General features: G+C 45.0%; 4 protein-coding genes across 5 annotated transcripts in view; 3 read left to right on the forward strand and 1 right to left on the reverse strand.

Moving 5' to 3' along the window:
* Positions 1-25543, forward strand: part of LOC139424506 (myb/SANT-like DNA-binding domain-containing protein 4) — a 1073247-nt gene that overhangs the window by 498765 nt on the left and 548939 nt on the right. The window lies entirely within an intron of this gene.
* LOC139423785 (essential MCU regulator, mitochondrial-like) lies at positions 3285-4310 on the reverse strand. The gene is made up of 2 exons (XM_071175417.1): positions 4106-4310; positions 3285-3467 (listed from the first exon to the last, which is right to left on the reverse strand). Exons 1-2 carry the CDS (start codon positions 4265-4267, stop codon positions 3330-3332), a joined length of 300 nt encoding a protein of 99 aa, XP_071031518.1. The 5' UTR covers positions 4268-4310; the 3' UTR covers positions 3285-3329.
* On the forward strand, positions 4710-10295 carry LOC139424481 (putative RNA-binding protein Luc7-like 2). Its single transcript, XM_071176365.1, has 9 exons — positions 4710-5302; positions 5787-5881; positions 6542-6640; positions 6865-6975; positions 7221-7364; positions 7727-7903; positions 8070-8251; positions 8356-8544; positions 9029-10295. Exons 1-9 carry the CDS (start codon positions 5242-5244, stop codon positions 9333-9335), a joined length of 1365 nt encoding a protein of 454 aa, XP_071032466.1. The 5' UTR covers positions 4710-5241; the 3' UTR covers positions 9336-10295.
* On the forward strand, positions 12990-25430 carry LOC139424483 (centromere protein M-like). 2 transcript variants are annotated; one of them, XM_071176373.1, is made up of 6 exons: positions 12990-13162; positions 13377-13456; positions 13695-13790; positions 13902-13981; positions 23834-23925; positions 24944-25430. In XM_071176373.1, the coding sequence occupies exons 1-6, from the start codon at positions 13106-13108 to the stop codon at positions 25091-25093; spliced, it is 555 nt and encodes a 184-aa protein (XP_071032474.1). In that variant the 5' UTR covers positions 12990-13105; the 3' UTR covers positions 25094-25430. The 2 variants fall into 2 exon arrangements, with proteins under 2 accessions (XP_071032474.1, XP_071032473.1); XM_071176372.1 differs by having other exon boundaries at positions 13015-13162; positions 13692-13790.

A 25543-nucleotide genomic window follows, 5' to 3' on the forward strand; every position in this document is an offset into this window, starting at 1 on the left:
CTCTTCCCGCTCCTTCTTTCTTTCTATCTCTCCCCTATCTTCCTCCCCTCTCTATCCCCCCCTTGACCCCCCTCCTCTCCCTCTCTCTCAGGCGCTATCACTCAGGCAGCAGGTGGAGTGTCTGCGTAAGGAGCGTGTGGAGATGGGGATGGAGGTGGTCAGTCTGTGTGGTCCCTGGGCCCCCTGCGGCCAGCGTCTGGAGGCCATGGAGGCGGCCCACCGCAGGGCCCTGATGGAGCTCCAGGAGAGTCACGCCAGGGAGGTCCGAGAGCTGCAGAGACAGAGACTACTGCAGGAGGAGAGCCAGGCCACGGCACAAGGTGGGAAGGAGAGACCTGTTGGGAGTACTGTGTAATATCATGAAGAGTGTTATGTGAATAATTATACTTTTTATAGGGATGATGTCACAAAGCACCTTTTGTTGTGGAACAGGTTTCCTACCCTCCTGTGTCCTGTCCTTCCCCTCTTCGCTTCAATGTTTTCTCTTTTCCTTGTCATGTTATGCCACTTCTGTGCTCTATAGCAGTTGAGGCCCTGAAGGAGGCTCACAGGGAGGAGCTGGAGAGGGAGGTGGAGAAAGCCAGAAGGATGACTGAAGGGGGTGGCCATATGGATACTACGCACAGAGGACAGACGTGAGATCCATTCTCTTTAGCCAGACATCAAAGTGAAAGGCACCAAAAGAATGTGGAAGAGAAAGTTTTCTCAATCGGGATAACTATTCACCCTGTGCTTGTGTATCAGTGTGGTTGTGCATTCATGCATCTGTGTGGGCATGCCCACATGCATGTGTGTTAAACATGTGTTCTTGGTTCTCTACAGGCCCCAGGCTGATGCCCTCCACAGTGAGTTGGACGTTCTGTCAGAGAGATATTCCCAGAAGTGCCTGGAGCTGAACCGGGCCGAGCAGAGAGGAGGAGACAGAGAAACAGAGCTGAGCTGGAAGGACAGAGAGATGGAACAGCTCCGCAGAGAGAACCAGGTCAGAGAGCAGAAGGAGAGAGAGAGGGATAGAGAGCAGAGGGAAAGAGAACAGAGAGAGAGGAGAGAGGGAGAAAGAAAGAGCAGAGAGAGAAAGAAGAAGGAGAGAGAGCAGAGAGAAAGAGCAGAAAAAAAGAGAGCAGAGAGAGGAAGAGTGAGAGCGAGCAGTCTGTCATGAGACTAATTAACAACAAATGAATTTTCTAATTATCAATTTAAGCAATGTACCATACTGTCACACGGTGCAATAGTGATACGTATTTTTATTTCTTCTTCATGTTTGTCTCAGGAACTGCAGGCTCGTCTGACTGAGGAGATCAGCCGCATGCGCCACTTCATCACAGGTCAGAGGTCAGGAAACGTCTCCCCTGGCAACTTTGAGCGCAGTCCCTCGGAATTGGAAGTAAGAATAAAGTTTGACATTCTGATTAGTTGTATTGGAAGCAGAACCGGATTCACAGCCTAAAACAAGTATTTCTATTTGAGTATTTGAATGGTTATTTGTAAAAACCAAATAATCGACCAAATTGTATTGAAAAGTAATGGAAATTCCTGAATTAGTATTTGAAACTAGGTCTGATTGGAAGCAAGGCTTACATCGGAGTTTGATTGGTGTTTGATTGGAGTTTGATTGATTGATTGGTGTGTAGATTTGTGTCGGCCATTGGTGATTGGTCATGTTGTAATGTTGTCCTCCAGATGCTGCCATCTATTGGCTGGACCAGATTAATTCAAAATCCTGAAAAACTTGCCTCAATGACGTGCTGCTGGGGTCCTAAAAATAATCATGTAGAACAACTAGTACTGGTCATCAGTGACATCGGTGCACTATTCATTCATTGACACGATACTGGTGAAAGAATTGTGGAATAATCTTCATATTGATGAGTATTGCATCACTAAAATGACCAAAAATACTAAACTGATGTATCTGTGTTGCCCTCCAGATGCTGCTACGAGCAAAGGAGATTGAGGTCGAGTACCTACAAAAAGAGATTGGCTGTCTAAGGAATGAAGTGCAGTCTCTAACTAAGGTACTACTGGTATATTCTGTATCCACATGATCAACCCTTACAAAATCCTGATAGCACACCATAAACACAAATACTAATCTTTAGTCAAATTTCCCTCATCTTGTCCTAAGGTACTTGCATATGCCGTTTCTACTGTTCCACTCCAGACCAACCATTCAACCACCACATACGTGTTTACATACACACACAACAGAATATGGATAAGAAATGTCACTCTACTGGTCTCCTCTGTGTTGGTCTATGACCCCCCCTACCCCCTTTAGGAGAAGCAGAGTTTGTGTGACCGCTACAAGGAGGTGTACGTGGAGCTGATTGGGATGAAGGGTCACAGTGAGCTGGAGATCAGGGACCTCAGGGAGCACCTCAGACTGACTAACGCAGCACTGCACGAGGGGAGAAGAGACACCTGAGACTGGCCAACGCAGCGCTGCAGGAAGAGATAGAGTTGGTGGATGGATAGTTGGATACCTGCTGTGAAGAGCCAAGAAGCCATACAATAGCACAATGTTTGTTCTTCGTTATGGCTGGCTGTGGTTAGCCTAGAATTCTCCAAACTGATATGCTCTGTTTCAACATATAGCAAAGTGAAACCGTGGTGAAATAGAGCACATCAATCTGGATTCCAGGCTAGGCTGTGGTTGGAGTTATAAGACCAAAGAATGTATGTTTTATAGAATGACAGGGACAACCACAAAATAACACCAAAGAACACACCCCAACAAATGTGTTGTTATTTTTTATTTATTTTGACACACAGACTCTTTATTGAGTAAATAATAAGACACATGCAAAAGTGAAGTCGGACTGTGCGGTGACCTCGCAATGATATCAAATAATATGTAGTAATCCGTGGCAAGGAGGTGAAAGTGGGACTAAAAGAGTGGAGAGAGAGAAAAAAGGCGATGGAGAGGTGGACCATGATGAGGGCAATCTTCTCCTGTAGGGGGCATCTCTCTCTTCTTCCTCATAGTGGCATGCCATCATTATTGCAAAGCAGCCTGGGAAGGAATGAAAATGCAAGCAATGTCAATCGTCATTCATTCTCACAGTTGTATTATTTCTCTTCATTCTCTTTTAGATAATCATTGGTACCATGTCAACATGTTCCAACATGACTGTTTGGATTAGGTACATACCATTATGTAAATAAGATGTTGCACGCATGCACTCTAAACTACTGTTAGGGACAATAGTATATTAAAGAGATGTTTTAGTTTAGGGTAGCCTATGTGTCACCCTGGGACTAGTAATGTTATTAGCCTTTTAAACATCAATAGCTGTATCAATACCTCTCTTCTCATCACTGACCTAGGTTCAGTCGTCATCGTCATCATCCTCAGGGACGAAGATGTCATGCTCCTCAAGTAGAGCCGCAAAGTTCTTGCTGATCAGAGTTCCCACGTACAGGAAGGGAATCACTACAGCGGTCATGCGGATAAGGCCGAAGGATATCTGGGTGATAGGGGCGAAAGAAAGAAATTCAGAATATCTACAATCTGAAAAAAGGTTACTACATTAACTAAAACCGCTATCATACAGAAACATGACCACATCAAGCAAAATACACCGTATATGGTTCAAAGCCTCAGATAAGAGAACATGGGATTTTTCAGAATGCATAAATCTTCAACAATTTCCTTGATTCACATAATAAATGCAGATGCTCAGGGTGCCATACTCATAATACAATAAATTATGGATCTGAAATGTTTTATTTCCCACAAACAGGCTAATTCAATTGATATGGACGTTGACCTAAAAATGGACACTCCAATACCCCATGGTATTTCTAGTTGTGTTCATATGTTACACTGGTATATTCTGTGTAAGCCAATACTTTATTACATAAAACATTTACATATTAGCTTTATGGTATAATTTTTCGACGAAAAGTGGCTAAAATAATGACAATTACTTCCGTATAAAACATACACAAGTTCATTGGCTCCCGCAGTTGTCTCTCCAAATTCCTTAAAATGTGATTGGCAAAGACTGCTGTCAATCTGCTCCAAGAGTCAGGAACCTCCCACATTATGTGTAGTGTTACCCAGCCTGCTTACTAACCGACTTGACCATGCATGAAAACTCACTTTATCCGGCTTTGGTTGAACACCGCCATTTGCTGTTGATACCGCATTTCGACATTGGTTCAGTCTCGTTGTGTTAGACGGTTTCAAGACGATGTTACGGCTTACTACCCCCGTATTCCTCGATACGAGGTTCCGTGAGAGCCACAGGACAGCTGTCGCCATTTTTCCAGTTTGGGGTGGGCGGGACAGCAATGTTATGGGTGGATTCAGGACGTATGTCTATCCGTGGTGTTGGCCGAATGCCAAATGCATTTTATGACGACAGCAAAGATCGAACAACAAGACATTAATAAATACATGTAATGCACAATATATGAACAGTCATATTTAGAATGGATAATTCCAGACTTGTAGTATTATGTGCTTCTCACACACTGTCCTTGCCAATAGAATCCAGTTTAGGCCTATATGCATTCATATGCCATCTGTGCTACAATTTCATTGCGCTTGTACTTGTACTCAGTTGTACTTGCGCTAGCATTGACTAACATTTATTATAGCGCTTTTTTCTTTAAAAAAAATATAGAAATGCGTACGATATCTGACGACAGAGCGATCAAAATGACGTTTATGCCATTCAGCCCAACCAGCGCGCGAGGACTGCAGCATTTTGTGCTGTTCAACCAACCAGCATTTCCTTCGAGGCAGAGCGCGCTCGGAAAGAGGAGGAAGTCGAAAAATAAAGGACACCGAATTAATAAATACGTTAGAATATGTCTATGATATTTACGGTCTAACAAGGGACTGTGGTTGGTCTCACAACTACCTAAAAACCTTCGGGTTTACCTCAATAATCCGAATTTGAAATTACACTACACGCCACTCAGCATACTGTCCCCTCGCTATACTTCGAGTTGAGAGAAGAACGGGGACGAGAAACATTTCGGAATAGGCTTAGCTACCTAATATTTACATTGTAAATTGGTATTACAAACTTGATAATTATAAACGTTAAGGTGGTGGAAGGTCTTAAGAAAAGGTTTTAGCGTGCTAGTTTGTTTCAAACTATTCGTCACGAGAACTTGAGGTTCTCTGCGAAAAGTTGTTCGACGTCCACGAGCCGTCAGAGGCCTGTGGTCGAGGCTGCATGCAGCAGACACCATCGGCTTGTAGTGTCGTGGACATAAACAAGAAACATGTCGGCTCAAGCGCAAATGCGAGCGATGTTGGACCAGTTGATGGGCACAAGTAGAGATGGTGAGTTAACGACAAGCTACACTGTTTCAGTGTCGCTCGATGTTTCAGAGGAAATGTTTTTAACTAGTTGTTATCATGCTAGCTGACGTTAGCTAGCTAAGCTACCTTAGCCTGGGGACAAATGGCTGAATGCTAACGACGGCTAACTACTTGTTGTGTTCACAGTAAAGTAAACACAAGGAACATTCCGTTTCAGACCTTGTCACATTGTTGATGTTTGCTAGCTGGGATATTGTTGGCCCACGAGATGCTACTGACTGGCTACAGCTAACATTGGACAGATAACTAGATTAGCTTGCTAAAGTTAAACTAGCTTTGGTTTCAGGAATGAATGATCCACATGGGCATATGCACCCACCGTAATCACAATTTTGGATAATAGGAAGGTGGTGTCTGGTATGCACACAGCTATTGCTTCTTGCGATTGACATGACATTGCTCTGCTCACTAACTCTCTCCCCTTGTCTGATTTATTTTCGTGTAGGGGACACCATGCGCCAGAGAATCAAATTTACAGATGAGCGGGTCTGCAAGAGTCATTTGCTGGACTCCTGTCCTCACGACATTCTCTCCGGCACTGTGAGTACATGACATCTTACTTAGTCCAGGGGATCCCAAACTTTTTTGGCCCGTGACCATATTTTGACATACATTTGTAAATCTTTGGGGCTTAGACAGTCTATTACAAATCAGTATTTCAATCTGAAGAAAGTATGGTTTGAAGTATTGGGAAGTTCAGAAGATCATCAGGCAATAGTTTTGTATGCTCTTCTGTGTAGAAAATAACATCATTGATTTAGTGCCTGGTCTTGTCCACTCTGTTCTATTGTGTCCTGCCATTGTAGAGGGAAACAAAAGAAGCGCACGTGTTCCTGAGAGTCTTATCTTTCAGTGATGGGATCATAATATTTTGTAGCTTAAACGGTTCTAAAGATAGATCCACATTTTGTAGGAAGAAAACAGAAACCGTTGTTTATTACAATCACATCTAGCGGCTATGGAGTTTACTAACGTAACCCCGGTTCTATGAACCAAGCACAATGTATTTATTGTATTTCGGAGTTCTCTCGTGACCCCATTTTTCAATCAGGTGACCCCCAGTTTGTGAAACACTGTCTTTGTCACAATGGTTGTGTGTAGTAGTGTTTATAGAACACAATGTCAATTGCACTCCTGAGTACAGGACTTGGGTACAGCTTTGAGTGAATGATTTAATGGATGTTTCTTGTCGTCGTATAGAGAATGGACCTGGGAGAGTGTGTGAAGGTCCACGACCTGGCCCTCAGGGCTGACTTCGAGATCGCATCCAAGCAACAGGAGTACTTCTTTGAGCTTGACGTGAGTCATGTTGGACTGTCACGTACCTAGTATTCATGTTTACCACACACACACACACACACGTTTCCTCTGCATGCAAACTCCATGTGATCTGTTGATCAATGGATTGTCTCTTTCTCTCCCTCTTTTTCTTTTATTCTGTTTTGTCTCCATGTAATATCTATTGATGCCTTTTCTCTAATCTGGCAACTTTAAATGCTCCTCGCCATCCCCTGTCACCGCAGGCTGCTGAGCACCTTCAGTCGTTCATCGCTGACTGTGACCGCAGGACTGAGCTAGCAAAAAAGAGACTAGCTGAGACGCAGGATGAGATCAGCGCTGAGGTTGCCGCCAAGGTGACCGACCCCTGTTGTTTGTCTTACTTAGATAGTTCCCCACATGCTCATTAGGTGAATTGACACTATAGTTGGAATCCAATTACATGGTATGTGTTGTTCTGGTTTTTCTAGATGAATGTATCTGATTAATTTCAGAAAATGACTTTTCAACCGTGTATAAGAAACTGTCATTAAAATGAGATTCTTGTTGCTCTGGTTGTCACCGTGTCATAATTCTAACCCTTTCTCTCTGGTATCAACAGGCTGAGCGGGTCCACGAGCTGAACGAGGAGATCGGTAAGCTGCTGGCTCGGGCAGAGCAGCTGGGGGGCGAGGGCAATGTGGAAGAGGCACAGGAGGTCCTGGAGAAGGTGGAGAAGACTCGCGCAATGAAGAAGGAGGCAGAGGTCAGTTGGCAGGGGGTCAAGGATGGTTGTGGTCACAACCAATCATCGGAGCTAGAAATTGTACTGTGATTAAATAAAGATGAACTTGTTAAAAAAAATGTATATATGGGTATTTGTATGTATATACAAACCTGTTTCAGCAAGGCCTCTTAGATGTTTAACAGCCAAGTATAAGAGGAATTTCACATGTGCACTCAAAATATATCCCAAAAGTCAGTCAATATCAGTCATTTGAAAGTGGGTCAGGCATTTGTGTACTATGTCCTAATTAACGTTAGTCTTCAACACCGCAACATACGCACTAAGAACTTTGCAGTGTCCTAGTTCTAACGTCAGTCTGGTTTACTGTTGCTTTCTCTCAGGACGTATACAGGAACTCGATGCCGGCGTCCAGCTTCCAGCAGCAGAAGCTCCGGGTGTGTGAGGTGTGCTCCGCCTACCTAGGTCTCCATGACAATGACCGCCGCCTGGCTGACCACTTCGGAGGCAAACTGCATCTGGGATTCATTGAGATCCGGGAGAAGCTGGACAGGCTACGGGTGAGACACACACCATATATCAGTAGTCAGAACCTAGTAGGATATCACTAGTTATGTAGATGTTTACCTTGCTTTTCAGGAAGTGTAAAACCTGAGCTGTCTGAGCACAGTTGTTGCGATGGATTTGTGTACTTAGTTACATGTTATTGTTTTTTTCCTGCTACAGAAAGCCGTTATGGAGAAGCAAGAAGGAATGCGACTGAGAAGAAGGGAGGAAAAGGAGGAAGAGAGAGCAAAGGAGTGGGAGTTGGAGCGAGAACGAGAGAGGGAAAAGGAGAGGGAGCGCGAAACTGAACGTGTACGGGAGAGGGAGAGAGAAAGAGAGAGGGGGGAGAGAGATCACCGGAGGTGAGCTAAGTCTGACTTGTTCCCACCAGTTCAGACATCAAATAAATACTTCAAAATGCTTGTTCTCTTGTATTTTAACAATCCACTGATGTATTTTTTCACAGGACAAGATCAAGAAGTGGTGAACGATACAGGGAGGGAGGCAGCTCATCCTCCCATCGCTCGAGACGACACCGCTCCTCTCGTCCCAGGGAGGAGGGAGGAGGAGAGCGGGACAGGGAACGGGAGCGTAAGCATAGACACAAAGACGGGCATCGCTCGCGCTCCCACTCTCACAGGAGCAAGAGGAAGAGGTGAGGCCCAAACAGACAGACAGGAACCCTGATGTGATACTTAGAAAATGGCAGCTAGCCCTTATGTCACTAAAATCAAGCACCAACTAGAACTAGAACTGAATGAAATCAGGAGGTACTACTACCTTTTTTATATTACCAGGTTGCCTGAACAACAAAAAACTTGGATGTTTTCTTTCCGTTGCAAAATGTTTTTCTACGTACCTTGTGCCCTAATGAACACGACCCACATAGCCCTTATGTCACTCAAATCAGACAGCAACTAGATTAAAACAGGGCAGTACAACTACCTTTTTATTTTACCTTAATTTTACCAGGTTGTCTGGTTTTGCCAGTTTATACATTGTAAAATGTTTTGCTATACTGTGCCCTAATGAATACACGAACCAGCTCTTTCCAAACAGTTTGTCTGGGTTTCATTTTGTTTGTCTATCATCGGGTGCTTGATCTTTTACCAATTCTTGATCTGTTTCCTTCTACTCAGGTCTTCCAGGGACAGATCCTCACACACCCGAGACAGAGAACCCCGCTCACCATCTCAGCGCTCTCCGTCAGGGCGTTCACCCTCAGGGCGCTCCTCATCCCAGGAGAGATGGAGGGAGAGTGGAGGAGAGGGCCCACCCCGCTCCCGGGAGCAAGACGACAGGCCCGAGCCCATGACGAGGGAAGACCGGGAGAGATCCACCTCTCCAGAGATGATGGCCAGGGGGAGAGAAAGAGAGAGATCTCTGTCGCTAGAGAGGGATAGACGTTCCAGCTCAGATGGGGAGAGGGAGTCGGGGGAGATATGATACAGAGGGGGACATCCGAGGTCATGTTAGAGCAGGGGGGGTTTAGAAAGCTGGAGAAAAAGCCCATTCTAATGGGCTCCTTACCCCTTCACCTGAGTCATAACCCTTAGATGTTTGCAGATCTATAAGATGGAAGCAATGTGGTGGAAGCTACACTGCTTATACCTATCCAGACCTTTCAGATCCGCAATCATCAAAGGTTTATGGCCAGGTGGGAGGGAGTGAATTGGGACTGGCTGGAAGGGTCCAGGAGGGTGGTGAGTGAGTGTTCATTCATGTTGAAGTGCGACATAAATTGGGTGGAGAGGAAAAATTGGGACAAGGAAATAAGGACTGGAGCATGCAGAGATAGTTGGTGGAGCTTTCGATTGGGATGAATGGGAAAGATCTTGAACGAAAGGAAGGAGGTTGGACTGGGAGCAACACTTTATTTCATGTAATAATTGGATATTGGGACGGGGTTAGTAGAGGGAGATGGATGTTCTACCCATTTAAACATTATTTTATTTTAGAAATGCTGTTCTGTTTTTTTAATCATCATTATGATTGACAATGTTGATGCTGTTGTCATTTTCTGGGTTCCAACATGGATCCAAAGATCGGTTTCATATGGGGGAAGCGCGTATAGTGTGTACAACTTAGATTTATACACAAACAGTGATGAACAACCACATCTTTGAAAGATAAACATACTTGAGAGTACCACTTAACTCTTCACACTAATATGGCCATGTAGAATTCAATATAGTTGACAACGTACACAAGCATTTTACATACTGTTACTTTATTGGTATTCAGCAGAAACCCATGAATAGATGCATACATTTCAGCAGAAACCCATGGTCAGACACACACACACACACACACAGTCTTTTGCTGTGAGTCAAGGTGGATGTTTGGGGGATCTACCTTGCTGTGCCATCTACTACAAAGTTAATAAAAGTCCTGCTTCCATTGTGACTCATGTTTCCTGTCCATTCTTAATGTTGGAATCCTTAGTTGAAACAACAAAGCAGACACCCCGCCTGCGTTTTGGTACAAAGCTGAGGGATGGGCCTGGAGAACTGTAACCTTTCAAATTCATAGCTATGGATGACAGGACTTACCATGATATAAACAATTATGTTAACCATGTTGAGGTTATATAGTGTTAACATTTTGTTTATTAACATTGGAGTATAACAAGCTTAAACTTGCTCAGCAAGGTAGCCTAGTGGTTAGAGCATTGGACTAGTAACCGAAAGGTTGCAAGATCAAATCCCCGAGCTGACAAGGTACAAAATCAAGCACCAACTAGAACTAGAACTAGAACTGAATGAAATCAGGAGGTACTACTACCTTTTTTATATTACCAGGTTGCCTGAACAACAAAAAACTTGGATGTTTTCTTTCCGTTGCAAAATGTTTTTCTACGTACCTTGTGCCCTAATGAACACGACCCACATAGCCCTTATGTCACTCAAATCAGACAGCAACTAGATTAAAACAGGGCAGTACAACTACCTTTTTATTTTACCTTAATTTTACCAGGTTGTCTGGTTTTGCCAGTTTATACATTGTAAAATGTTTTGCTATACTGTGCCCTAATGAATACACGAACCAGCTCTTTCCAAACAGTTTGTCTGGGTTTCATTTTGTTTGTCTATCATCGGGTGCTTGATCTTTTACCAATTCTTGATCTGTTTCCTTCTACTCAGGTCTTCCAGGGACAGATCCTCACACACCCGAGACAGAGAACCCCGCTCACCATCTCAGCGCTCTCCGTCAGGGCGTTCACCCTCAGGGCGCTCCTCATCCCAGGAGAGATGGAGGGAGAGTGGAGGAGAGGGCCCACCCCGCTCCCGGGAGCAAGACGACAGGCCCGAGCCCATGACGAGGGAAGACCGGGAGAGATCCACCTCTCCAGAGATGATGGCCAGGGGGAGAGAAAGAGAGAGATCTCTGTCGCTAGAGAGGGATAGACGTTCCAGCTCAGATGGGGAGAGGGAGTCGGGGGAGATATGATACAGAGGGGGACATCCGAGGTCATGTTAGAGCAGGGGGGGTTTAGAAAGCTGGAGAAAAAGCCCATTCTAATGGGCTCCTTACCCCTTCACCTGAGTCATAACCCTTAGATGTTTGCAGATCTATAAGATGGAAGCAATATGGTGGAAGCTACACTGCTTATACCTATCCAGACCTTTCAGATCCGCAATCATCAAAGGTTTATGGCCAGGTGGGAGGGAGTGAATTGGGACTGGCTGGAAGGGTCCAGGAGGGTGGTGAGTGAGTGTTCATTCATGTTGAAGTGCGACATAAATTGGGTGGAGAGGAAAAATTGGGACAAGGAAATAAGGACTGGAGCATGCAGAGATAGTTGGTGGAGCTTTCGATTGGGATGAATGGGAAAGATCTTGAACGAAAGGAAGGAGGTTGGACTGGGAGCAACACTTTATTTCATGTAATAATTGGATATTGGGACGGGGTTAGTAGAGGGAGATGGATGTTCTACCCATTTAAACATTATTTTATTTTAGAAATGCTGTTCTGTTTTTTTAATCATCATTATGATTGACAATGTTGATGCTGTTGTCATTTTCTGGGTTCCAACATGGATCCAAAGATCGGTTTCATATGGGGGAAGCGCGTATAGTGTGTACAACTTAGATTTATACACAAACAGTGATGAACAACCACATCTTTGAAAGATAAACATACTTGAGAGTACCACTTAACTCTTCACACTAATATGGCCATGTAGAATTCAATATAGTTGACAACGTACACAAGCATTTTACATACTGTTACTTTATTGGTATTCAGCAGAAACCCATGAATAGATGCATACATTTCAGCAGAAACCCATGGTCAGACACACACACACACACACACAGTCTTTTGCTGTGAGTCAAGGTGGATGTTTGGGGGATCTACCTTGCTGTGCCATCTACTACAAAGTTAATAAAAGTCCTGCTTCCATTGTGACTCATGTTTCCTGTCCATTCTTAATGTTGGAATCCTTAGTTGAAACAACAAAGCAGACACCCCGCCTGCGTTTTGGTACAAAGCTGAGGGATGGGCCTGGAGAACTGTAACCTTTCAAATTCATAGCTATGGATGACAGGACTTACCATGATATAAACAATTATGTTAACCATGTTGAGGTTATATAGTGTTAACATTTTGTTTATTAACATTGGAGTATAACAAGCTTAAACTTGCTCAGCAAGGTAGCCTAGTGGTTAGAGCATTGGACTAGTAACCGAAAGGTTGCAAGATCAAATCCCCGAGCTGACAAGGTACAAAATCTGTCGTTCTACCCCTGAACAGGCAGTTAACCCACTGTTCCTAGGCCGTCATTGAAAATAAGAATTTGTTCTTAACTGACTTGAAAAAAAAACTGGCTCGTGAGGCATTTATACATTACATTCAAGAATCAATGGGTATATATCATTCATTTATAAGTTCAAAATGGATGTAGCAACTATGGCTTCTAGCTTTAATTTACTGTTTATCAAAGAAATATCCGAATTATTGTGCAAAGTGGAGGTAGCAGCAGGATTACATTTGTGTAGTTACACTTTTTAGACAGTAGATTGCAGTCGTGCTCCGTAAGAAAATGGCAGCAGAAGAAGACGTCATGACGTTTAACGGAAGTTTGAAATTACGCGCCACAAAAGTCATGGATAAATTATTTTATTCCACCATAACATTGGAGTTGTGTATGAATTGTTATTTAGCGACAGGATTGTTGAACGCTTTATAACACAATTTGACTTTTTGGAAGTAAAATGTCTTTACTCAAACCATTTAGTAAACTTCCTGGACTAAACACGGCCAACATACTGGTAAGTGGTCCTGTAAGTAACGTTGGCCTAGGTAGCTAGCAAACGTAACTAATTAGCAAAGATTCTTATCACTACGACAAATGGGACATTACTGCTATCCAGATTATTGATACATTTACATAAACAGAAGTCAATATTTGTATCTGTTTAGTTAGATAGCTGACACAACACCGCTAACTCACCCGTTACTCAATGAACGTGTTTCTTATTCCAGCTGGTGGAGAACGAAGAGCAATTTCAGCAGAAGTTAGCTGACACTGTTGTTCTTCAAGAGAAGACTGTCAACGTCAATGTGTAAGTACTGAATTGAGTTCTCAACTAGCGAGCTAGGTAGGGGTTTTGACTAGATGGTATACAGCTACGGACGGAAGAGACTTTTCATAACATGATAGGGGATTTAGGTTTTAAAAAGTATTAGAGTTAGCTAAAATGCTCTCCTAACCTGCTACGAAAAGTCACTTGACGAAAGTAGCTGTATACCATCTAGTCACAACCCTTCTAACAGTCTTGTCTTGTCTTTCTGTACCAGAAGGTTGGCCAGAAGCCTCCCACTCCCCATGGAAAATGAGGAGTCTCGTCCACGGATAGATCTGGTGGTTTTCATCATTCACCTAACCTCAGAGCTCAGGTACATTCACATACAGACAATAAGAACCATCCATAGAGAGATGGACCTATTGTGTGGCTTTTACTGGCCTCCACTTCCAGTGGTAATGCTACTGCTTTTCTCTCTCCTCAGCTTCCAGTCAGCAGAGACCTCCCTCAAGTATTTAGACCCAGGTTACTTCCAGGGCAAAGTCTGCTTCCTGGTTACCAGTGGTAAGGAAATGAACTCGCCTGTCTATCCTTCTCCTTTATCCATCTTTCATCAACACTTATCACAATTATTATATATTTTTTATTTTGTTTGTACTTTTACCCTGTTTTCTCCCCAATTTCATGGTATCCAATTGGTAGTTAGTCTTGTCTCATCGCTGCAACTCCGGTACGGAGTCCTCCGAAACACAACCCAGCCAAGTCATACTGCTTCTTCACACAAAGCCCGCTTAACCCGAAAGCCAGTGTAACAGTATAATTTTAAACCGTCCCCTCGCCCATACCCGGGCGCGAACCAGGGACCTTCTGCACACATCAACAGTCACCCTCGAAGCATCGTTACCCATCGCTCCACAAAAGCCACGGCCCTTGCAGAGCAAGGGGAACTACTACTTCAAGGTCTCAGAGCAAGTGACGTCACTGATTGAAACGCTATTTAGCGCCCACGCTAACTAAGCTAGCCGTTTCACATCCGTTACACCAGCCGCACCAATGTGTCTGAGGAAACGAAGGTTACGTATGTAACCATGGTTATGTGAGCAATATGGATCACTCCAATATATTGGTATCATTCCGCGGCAGAGCGATACATCCTAGGTGAGGATTTACAGATTTACTCCCGTGTACACCTGTGTCACAGCTGGGGTCCGCCCCTATATATAGATCCCATGGCTGCGACACGTTCTCTACATCATTTGAGGTGCCTCTATATATTATTACTTATTTTTTAAATTTCACCTTTTATTTAACCAGGTACGCCAGAACAAGTTCTCATTTACAACTGTGACCTGGCCAAGATAAAGCAAAGCAGTGCGACAAAAACAACAACACAGGGTTACACATGGAATAAACAACCGTACAGTCAATAACACAATAGAAAAATCTGTATACAGTGTGTGCAAATTAAGTAAGGAGGTAAGGCAATAAATAGACCAATAGTGGCGAGTAATTACAATGTATCAATTTACACTGGAGTGAGATATGTGGCAAGTAGAAATACTGGTGTGCAAAAGAGCAGAAAAACAAATATGGGTATGAGTTAGATAGTTGGATGAACTATTTACACATGGGCTGTGTACAGCTGCAGGGATCGGTAAGCTGCTCTGACAGCTGACGCTTAAAGTTAGTGAGGGAGATATAAGTCTCCAACTTCAGTGATGTTTGCAATTTGTTCCAGTCATTGGCAGCAGAGAACTGGAAGGAAGGGTGGCCAAAAGAGGTGTTGGCTTTGGGGATGACCAGTGAAATATACCTGCTGGAGTGCGTGCTACAGGTGGGTGTTTCTATGGTGACTAGTGAACTGAGATAAGTCGGAGCTTTACCTAGCAAAGACTTATAGATGGCCCGGAGTCAGTGGGTTTGGTGACGAATATGTAGCAAGGACCAGCCAACGAGAGCAGGTCGCAGTGGTTGGTAGTATATGGGGCTTTGGTGACAAAACGGATGGCACTGTGATAGACTGCATCCAATTTGCTGACGAGAGTGTTGGAGGCTATATTGTAAATGACATCGCTGAGGGCCTCCCGGGTGGCGCAGTGGTTAAGGGCGCTGTACTGCAGCGCCAGCTGTGCCATCAGAGTCCTGGGTTCGCGCCCAGGCTCTGTCGTAACCGGCCGCGACCGGGAGGTCCGTGGGGCGACGCACAATTGGCCTAGCGTCGCCCGGGTTAGGGAGGGCTTGGTCGATAGGGGTGTCCTTGTCTCATCGCGCACCAGCGACTCCTGTGGCGGGCTGGGCGCAGTGTACGCTAGCCAAGGTGGCCAGGTGCACGGTGTTTCCTCCGGCGCATTGGTGCGGCTGGCTTCCGGGTTGGATGTGCGCTGTGTTAAAGAAGCAGCGGCTTGGTTGGTTGTGTATCGGAGGACGCATGACTTTCAACCTTCGTCTCTCCCGAGCCCGTACGGGAGTTGTAGCGATGAGACAAGATAGTAGCTACTACAACAATTGGATACCACGAAATTGGGGAGAAAAAGGGGTAAAAAAAAAAAAAAAATGACATCGCTGAAGTCAAGGATCGGTAGTCAGTTTTACGAGGGTATGTTTGGCAGCATGAGTGAAGGATGCTTTGTTGCGAAATAGGAAGTTGATTCTAGATGCTTAATGTCTGGAAGGAGAGTTTACAGTCTAACCAGACACCTGTAGTTGTCTAAGTCAGAGCCGTCCAGAGTAGTGATGCTAGTCGGGCGGGCGGGCGGGTGCGGGCAGCGATCGATTGAAGAGCATGCGTTTCGTTTTACTAGCTGTTAAGAGCAGTTGGAGGCCACGTGTTGTTGTATGGTGTTGAAGCTTGTTTGGAGGTTTGTTAACAGATGTATACAGAATGATGTCGTCTGCATAGAGGTGGATCAAAGAATCAAGAGCAAGAGCAACATCATTGATATATACAGAGAAAAGAGTCCGCCCGAGAATTGAACCCTGTGGCACCCCCATAGACTGCCATAGGTTCGGACAACAGGCCCTCCGATTTGACACACTGAACTCTATCTGAGAAGTAGTTGGTGATCCAGACGAGGCAGTCATTAGAGAAACCAAGGCTGTTGAGTCTGCCAATAATTACAGTCGAATGCCTTGGCCAGGTCGATAAAGACGGCTGCACAGTCAGTACTGTCTTTTATCGATGGCAGTTATGATATTGTTTAGGACCTTGAGCGTGGCTGAGGTGCACCTGTGACCAGCTTGGAAACCAGGTTGCATAGCGGAGAAGGTACGGTGGGATTCGTAATTGTCGGTGATCTGTTTGTTCACTTGGCTTTCGAAGACTTAAGAAGGTTAGGGCAGGATAGCTATAGGTCTGTAACAGTTTGGGTCTAGTGTCTCCCCTTTTGAAGAGGGGGATGGCCGCTGCCGCCTTCCAATCTATGGGAATCTCAGGCGTTGCGGAAGAGAGGTTGAACAGACTAGTAATAGGGATTGCAACAATTGCGGCAGATAATTTTAGAAAGGGAGGGTCCAGATTGTTTAGCCCGGCTGATTTGTAGGGATCCTGATTTTGCAACTCTTTCAGAACACCAGCTGTCTGCATTTGGGTGAAGGGGAAGCGGGGGGGGCTCGGGCCAATTGCTGCGGGGGGAGAGCTGTTGGCAGGTGTTGGGGTAGCCAGGTGGAATGCATGGGCAGCCGTAGAGAAATGCTTGTTGAAATTCTCGATTATCGTCGATTTTTCAGTGGTGAGTGTTTCCTAGTCTCAGTGCAGTGGGCAGCTGAGAGGAGGCACTCTTATTCTCCATGAACTTTAGTGTCTCGAGTAGAGGTCGACCGATTATGATTTTTCAACGCCGATACCGATTTATTGGAGGACAAAAAAGGCCGATACCGATTAATCGGACGCTTTTAATTTTTTTGTTGTTGTAATAATGACAATTACAACAGTACTGAATGAACACTTATTTTAACTTAATATAATACATCAATAAAATCAATTTAGCCTGAAATAAATAATGAAACATGTTCAATTTGGTTTAAATAATGCAAAAACAAAGTGTTGGAGAAGAAAGTAAAAGTGCATTATGTGCTATGTAAGAAAGCTAACGTTTAAGTTCCTTGCTCATAACATGAGAACATATGAAAGCTGGTGGTTACTTTTAACATGAGTCTTCAATATTCCCAGGTAAGAAGTTTTAGGTTGTAGTTATTATAGGAATTTTTCTCTCTATACCATTTGTATTTCATATACCTTTGACTATTGGATGTTCTTATAGGCACTTTAGTATTGCCAGTGTAACAGTATAGCTTCTGTACCTTTCCTCGCTCCTACCTGGGCTTGAACCAGGAACACAACGACAACAGCCACCCTCGAAGCAGCGTTACTCATGCAGAGCAAGGGGAACAACTACTCCAAGTCTCAGAGCGAGTGACGTTTGAAACGCTATTAGCGCGTACCCCGCTAACTAGCTAGCCATTTCACATCACATCGTTACACCAGCCTAATCTCGGGAGTTGATAGGCTTGAAGTCATAAACAGCAGAGTTGCGGGCATAACGTATGTAAGTGCTGTTTGAATGTTTACGAGCCTAGTGCTGCCTAACATCGGTCAGTCAGACAGCTCTGTCAAATCATAAACTTAATTATAACATAATAACACACATAAATGCGGGCCTTAGGTCATTAATATGGTCGAATCCGGAAACTATCATCTCGAAAACAAGACGGTTATTATTTTAGTGAAATATGGAATCGTTCCGTATTTTATCTAACGAGTGGCATCCAGTCTAAATATTCCTGTTACGTTGCACAACCTTCAATGTTATGTCATAATTACGTAAAATTCTGGCAAATTAGTTCGCAATGAGCCAGGCGGCCCAAACTGTAGCATATACCCTGACTCTGCGTGCAAAGAACGCAAGAGAAGTGACACAATTTCACCTGCTTAATATTGCCTGCTAACCTGGATTTCTTTTAGCTAAATATGCAGGTTTACAAATATATACTTCTGTGTATTGATTTTAAGAAAGGCATTGGTGTTTATGGTTAGGTACACTTTGGAGCAACGACAGTCCTTTTTCGCGAATGCACACTGCATCGATTATATGCAACGCAGGACACGCTAGATAAACTAGTAATATCATCAACCATGTGTAGTTATAAGTAGTGATTATGATTGATTAAGTTTAATGCTAGCTAGCAACTTACCTTGGCTTCTTAACAGGCGGGCTCCTCGTGAGGCAGGTGGTTAGAGCGTTGGACTAGTTAACCGTAAGGTTGCAAGATTGAATCCCTGAGCTGACAAGGTAAAAATCTGTCGTTCTGCCCCTGAACAAGGCAGTTAACCCACCGTTCCTAGGCCGTCATTGAAAATAAGAATGTGTTCTTAACTGACTTGCCTAGTTAAAAAAAAAAAAAAAAATCTGCAAAATCAGCGTCCAAAATTACCGATTTCCGATTGTTGTGAAAACTTGAAATCAGCCCTAATTAATCGGCCATTCCGATTAATCGGTCGACCTCTAGTCTCTAGCACTGTAGAGGATTGGAGTGATCCATATAGCTCACATAATCGTGGTTACATATGTAACCTTCGTTATGTTTCACTATATTGGTTCACTCCAATATATTGGTATTCCCGTATCAGATTAGTCGGTGCTAGAGGGACCTGGTCAGCCAGCGGCGAAGTCCCAGTGCGGGACCAAGACGCAGGGACCGTCAATGTGGAAGGGACCACCGACACAGTCCCCGGAAGTGGAGGTGACGCCCAGGACCGTTGAATCCACTGCAGAGGGAGGTGCCACATTTACCTGATAGTACCTAGCAAAGGTGCAAGAGGAAGCCCAGCTGGCCGCAGCACAGTTCTCAGTGAGGGGCACTCCTCTCAGTAGAGCCCAGGATGCAGCCACACCTCGTGTTGAATGTGCCACCACAGATCCCAGCACTGGCATGCCAGGCTGTATGCTGTCGTAATCGTGTCCATGATCCAGTGAGAGAGCTTCTGCTTTGATAGCCCAGCCCCCAGGACTCTCTCACCATAACAGACAAAGAGCTGGTCTGTTGTTCTCACTGACCGTGTCCACTCCACATAGGCAGCCAGTGCCCTCACAGGGCACAGCATGCCGGAGGGAAGGTCAGACTCCTCCGCCACTGCCGGGAGGTCATAAGCAGACAGGATAAAAGGGATGTTCACATGCCTGTCTGACAAAACCTTCGGGAGGAATGAAGAGTTGGGGCGGAGAGATATACTCCTCCCCCCAGTGTCCATCCTTTAGCCCTCAGACTACATTGAGATCCCAGTTCACCAGTGAGCGGGTCCTAACTGGACGCAGGCGACGAACCCCCTTCAAAAACCTGGAGACCAAGGGATGGCGTCCCACTGGCCTGTCCATCCACCCCACAATGCAGGCAGATATTGCGGCCAAATACCCTCTGTATTGAGGCTGCCACGCCCTCATCTAAGCGAGACTGCAGGTATTGGAGGACATACTGCACCCCACATGACTCGGGCACAACCTCAATACCAGTGCACCAAGAGCAGAACAACCGCCGGCACAACTGGTATGCCGCGGTTGTAGCCGGCGCCCTTGTGCTCTGCATGGTGTTCATTACACACTCCTGTAGTCCTAACATGGACCATTGGTACTGTTCAGTGGCGAATCCCACCTTATTCTCTTTTTGAGACCACAAAATAAGAGGAGATCTCCGGCCGCAGGGTTTTCTTCAGGGGGTTGGCCACCGTGGTGACACGAAAGGCACCTGAAGGACGGGGGCCGGCACCGGAATTGGAGTCTGTACCCCTCGAGCATTGTGGACAACACCCAGGGGGACCACACCCTCCTCCCACTTTGCCCTTTGAGACCGGGAGAAGTGGCCGGGAAGGGTGTGTCGGGTCCTGCCGGGGCCCGCCTCTCCTCTGGCGCCCCGAGCGCCTGGGTTTCCCATGCACGTCCCTATGGCGGTGACGATTGACACCATCACACCTGTAACAAAGGGAAGCCATAAGCTCGGGGCGTCACACCTGTAACAAAGGGAAGCCATTAGCTCAACCAAGACACCAAGGCCACGGAGCAGGGGTCAGACGCCCTGGGAGAACTTATGTCGTGACCCCTTTGGCGGAATAGGAACCCGGTGAGGGATAAATTACCCAGTACCTCTGCAAAAACTGGGGAAGACCTGTGTGGGGGAAAAACAGACTGTTTCTTCACCGCACGCTGTGCTGCTCCCGTTGTCGTTCCTTAACACAAGACAATGGGGCAGGAGAGGGACCCCACCCTCTGGAACAGGGAAAGCAGACAAGACACCTCCATCACTTCCCAGAGGAGCTCCTATGTGCCCTCCTGCAGGTAGGCCTGCAGCAGCATGGCCGCGTTGGTAAGGCAGCCAAGAAAGAAGAGGGACCCATGTGTGGCTTTCAAGTCTGCATCAAATACTCGGGGGGTGGGTGGGGGTTCCGTCTTCAGTCGTGGGTTCCGCCCTGGCAGAACTCTTCTGCAAGGGGAACAGGGAACAGCTGTTGTCGCCTCATGCCCCCGTCCAGGACTGGCAGCAGATGGGCTCTGCCTGCGGTGGCTCCGGCCTCGCTTCCTGGGAAGGGTACTGTGCCCAGTAGAGGGACTAACAGCTCGCTGCCGCACCACTTCTGCGGGAGGGAGCTCGTCTCCAGCCTGAGCCCGAGCCTGGCCGACCCACTCACGCATGGCCTCCAATCGCGCCAGGTGCAGGCATTCTGAGAACACCACACAAAACAGGCATCCAGTAGGGTGTTCCAGCCAGTGCATACGAGGTATGCGGATGCTCAGGGGGGATGCCACCATCACACCTGTCACAAAGGGAAGCCATAAGCTCAGCCAAGCCAACAAGGCCACAGAGCAGGGGTTTGACGCCCTGGGAGAGCTATGTCGTGACACGCTTGGAGGAATAGGAACCCGATGTCTTATCTTTGGCATCATTAAACTGAAGATTAATCTTTATTCCAATGACTAATTATTATGCGATTTAAATTGATTAATCATGTAACTGTAATTAACTAGGAAGTCGGGGCACCAAGGAAAATATTCAGATTACAACGTTATAATTTTCCTAATATAACTTTTCAGATATCTGATCAATAGTCTTCTGATTAATGAATTATTTATTTTACCTCACGTTAGTCTCATTCCAAATGTCGTAAATTGTTGGTTATCTGCACGAACCCAGTCTTCACAATGAGTCATCCATACATCAATTGTCTTAAATCATTTATTTACTAAGTAATTCACAGAAATGCATAAACAAACAGATAGTTACAAGGAAATGATAATGGAGTTTCCCTAGTGGGATAAACCGTCATCGCGGCTTGTTGTCGACTGAGATAAGACAACACAGTTGATAATTATAACATTTGTAATGCTAGTCCTTTGCACATGACCACTCACTCATTTGGGAACAATTGCAATCAATATATATATTTACGCTCAGTGTGTCGTCGGGGTCTCTGTTGAAAAGTTTGTTTCTGTCGGAGAGTTTGTCCGCACTCTGTCGTGGTTAGAATGGATAGTTCAGAGTGACATTCATGTAGTTATGGATAGATTTTTCGGTGGTTGTCGGTCTTCGCGTTCAATGATGCTGAATTCCTAGCTGCAGACTAGTAATTAATATCAAATACTTGTTCTTATTCTGTCAGTATCGATAGTCTAAGAGTTTAACCACGTGGTATGGTTAAAATATTCAGCCATCTACTCAAACCTTGGCCCTCTCGTTATCGAGGTTAGCTGGTCTGCAACCTTTGTCCTCTCGTAATTGAGGGAAACATGGTCTGTTGAAAAATTATATAAGTGGGGCTTTTCTTCGGGAGGGCAGAAAGACTGTCTCATGACGCCAGGTCCAAACTGGGCTCATGGGCGGTCCTCTGATTTAGTTAAAAGGGAATTGGAGTTTCGTTCATTAAACAGTCCAAAATCACATTACACAATTTTACAAACAGTATCATCTTCACTCATTCATCTTATACAACAATTAGATGTAAACCTCATATCTGAGGCTATTATATAAACAGCGTTATGGTATTGTCTCCCATGAGTTTCACCAAATTGTACCAAACGGACCAGTTTGTAGCTGGTTACTTCACCGATCTTTTATACCTTCTCCAGAACATAAATGTTGTTCAGATCTCAAGTTCTGTGAGGTGGAAGAAATTCCTTTGTTCTCAATGAAAATTCACTCTCAAAACTGTGGCCATGAGGAGATAATCTCCTCCAGGAATTTACGACTTCTCTCTGACCACAGCAGCCTGGGTGCAGGAGACAGGGAGAGGGGGATGGGGCTTGCTGTACCCGAAGAGGGTAACGTCATGACACCGGTGAGGGATAAATTACCCAGTACCGCTGCAAACACCGGGTAGACCCCTGTGGGGAAAAACAGGCAGACAAAAAAACAGCAACCAGGTAATGGATAAAACATTTAAAAAAAGATTTACGCCAATATTACCTACCAGTTTCATATCCAAGCAGTAAAAACAGAACCATATGGAGTAACACCCGTTAAGGAACTCCAAAGTTAATGTCTCAACGTAGTGGAAAGCCCACTACGATACTCTTACACTCTGCAGGGGAAAGAACATGCAGTATGTTAAGGCAATTCACAACACACACACACAGAGAACAAGCCAGTCGGCAAGTTGTGTAAGGAAAATTACAGTTTGTGGCAGCAAGAGCCACCAATATATTAATGCACATGGAGTCGTAGTGTAACGCTAGCATGACAAACCACGGGTGGAAGATACAGATCAACCATGCACAGCGAGTGGAGCACTGAAGAGGGACTGGCCAAGTGGTCAGCTGCTCCAGGCTGCAAACAGCCAGTGAGTATACTTCCACGCAAGATATTACACTTACCAGTGACTTACCAAGCGAACTTCAGAAAGTTTGTACCTCAAAACATACAGACGTCCGCCGATAAAATGAAAGTGAACATGACGCGGCCATGTGGTCTATACATATAGGGGCGGACCCCAGCTGTGACACAGGTGTACACACAAGTAAATCTCTAAATCCTCACATCGGATGTATCCCTCCGCCGCGGAGTGATACCAATATATTGGAGTGATCCAATATAGTGAAACATAATACCGTACACCTGGCGATCGTGTCAGCGTGCATTGCGCCTGGCCCGCCACAGGAGTTGCTAGAGCTCGATGGGACAAGAACATCCCTGCCGGCAAAACACTCCCCTAACCCGGACGACGCTGGGCCAATTGTGTGCCGCCCCATGGGTCTCCCAGTCGCGACAGAGCCTGGACTCGATCCAGGATCTCTAGTGGCACAGCTAGCACTGCAATGCAGTGCCTTAGACCACTGCGCCACTCGGGAGGCCCTCGCTTATCACATTATATCATCATTATATTGAAAGATTTCTATCACCTGTGTTTCTGTGGTGTGTCTGTGTCTCCTCCTCCAGCTCGTAATGTGTCAGTGCCCCCTGAGCGGCTGGTCTCTGTGAGGAAGCTGGCTGCATCCCTCCACTGCCCCTTATTGTGTGCAGAGGATCAGGTATGAGTCAACTGTATCAGTTAACGCATAGACATGATTGACAGGTGACACTATTTGCTACCAAGGCAGCAGCTACTCTTCCTGGGGTCTGGCAAAATTAAGGCAGTTATACAATTTTAAAAACATGATTTATTTGTATTTAACCTTTTATTTAACTAGGCAAGTCAGTTAAGAACAAATTCTTATTTACAATGACGGCCTACCCCGGCCAAACCCGGACAACACTGGGCCAACTGTGTGCCACCCTTAGGGTCTCCCAATCACTTCCGGTTGTGATACAGCCTGGAATCGAACCAGGGTCTGTAGTGACACCTCTAGCACTGGAATGCAGTGCCTTAGACTGCTGTGCCACTCAGAAGCCCCAAATACATACATTAAGAGAGTTCACAATACACTGTGTGCCCTCAGGCCCATACTCCATTACCACACATCTACAACACAAAATCTGTGTACATGTGCGTATGTTATCGTGTGTATGCATACATGTCTGTGCCTATGTTTGTGTTGCTTCACAGTCCCCGCTGTTCCATAAGGTGTATTTTTATGTTTAAAAAAATAAAATAATAATAATAATCTGATTATACTGCTTGTATCAGTTACCTGATGTGGAATAGAGTTCCATGTAGTCATGGCGCTATGTAATACTGTGCGCCTCCCATAGTCTGTTCTGGACTTGGACTGTGAAGAGACCATGTCTTGTGGGGTATGAATGGTTGTCTGAGCTTTGTGCTAATCGTTTAAACAGACAGCTCGGTGCTTTCAACATGTCAATACCTCTCACAAATACAAGTAGGGATGAAGTCTCCTCTACTTTGAGCCATACTAGAGCCTGTAGGACCTGCCTTGTTGATAGTGCTGTGAGTTTGTTTGTTTATTTAATTAAGCTTGTGTTATGAATAGACTGACAGGTAATACAAACTCATTATCTTTTATAAGTGTGTCATTCTGTTATTTCATGAAACATTAGTTTTTTTCCCCCATGATTTATTCCTCCATCTTCCTTTCTTTCTCCACTCAGACAACAGAGGGGGTGACCACGGCAGCACACAGATTACTGGCCATTCTCAAGGTAGCGGCCGGTCTTGTCCCTATGGCAACTGGTCTCTACCTGTCCACCTTGACCCGCTGCACTGTGCCCTCTGACATTGACCAGCAGAACTTTGAGTGATCTTGACCTTTAACCCAGTCCAGAACATCACCTGGACGAGCCAAGTCTGGTTGACCAGGTAACATGGACTAATTTGTGCTCAATAGCTGTTGCGGTCTCTAAAACAGATACATGTAACAGGTTTATATAGAGTGGACTGCATGTGATAACGTTAACATTGTTTGTATATACACAGTATGTTTACCATGCACTTAGTACCTTTTTTTTTTTTATAAATACGCTTTTGGTTTTGTTCACATTGTAAACTTTTAACCATTTACATTTTTTTTGCTTTGATCTCAATTTGTAAAGAGATTGTCTGGTATCTTTGTAAATATAATTGAGGTTACACACTAAACTTACTTTTTTAGAATGTCTCTTGTTGCTTTGTCAATATACTGACATTAGGTGGAGTGCCTGCTGCCTGGCGAAAGCCGTTGGTTCAATGACTCCAAATTGCTTTCTGGTTGC

Source organism: Oncorhynchus clarkii, chromosome 13 (assembly GCF_045791955.1).
Source record: "Oncorhynchus clarkii lewisi isolate Uvic-CL-2024 chromosome 13, UVic_Ocla_1.0, whole genome shotgun sequence".
Lineage (NCBI taxonomy): Eukaryota > Metazoa > Chordata > Actinopteri > Salmoniformes > Salmonidae > Oncorhynchus > Oncorhynchus clarkii.

Coding starts and splice junctions, on each gene's coding strand:
- LOC139423785 (XM_071175417.1), bottom strand. CDS start 4,267: ATGGCGACAGCTGTCCTGTGGCTCTCACGGAACCTCGTATCGAGGAAT. Junction 3,468..4,105: donor TTCAACCAAAGCCGGATAAA/GTGAGTTTTCAT, acceptor CCTATCACCCAG/ATATCCTTCGGCCTTATCCG.
- LOC139424481 (XM_071176365.1), top strand. CDS start 5,242: ATGTCGGCTCAAGCGCAAATGCGAGCGATGTTGGACCAGTTGATGGGC. Junction 6,976..7,220: donor GCGCTGAGGTTGCCGCCAAG/GTGACCGACCCC, acceptor TGGTATCAACAG/GCTGAGCGGGTCCACGAGCT. Junction 8,252..8,355: donor GGGGAGAGAGATCACCGGAG/GTGAGCTAAGTC, acceptor ATTTTTTCACAG/GACAAGATCAAGAAGTGGTG.
- LOC139424483 (XM_071176372.1), top strand. CDS start 13,106: ATGTCTTTACTCAAACCATTTAGTAAACTTCCTGGACTAAACACGGCC. Junction 13,457..13,691: donor AAGACTGTCAACGTCAATGT/GTAAGTACTGAA, acceptor TTTCTGTACCAG/AAGGTTGGCCAGAAGCCTCC. Junction 13,791..13,901: donor CACCTAACCTCAGAGCTCAG/GTACATTCACAT, acceptor CTCTCTCCTCAG/CTTCCAGTCAGCAGAGACCT.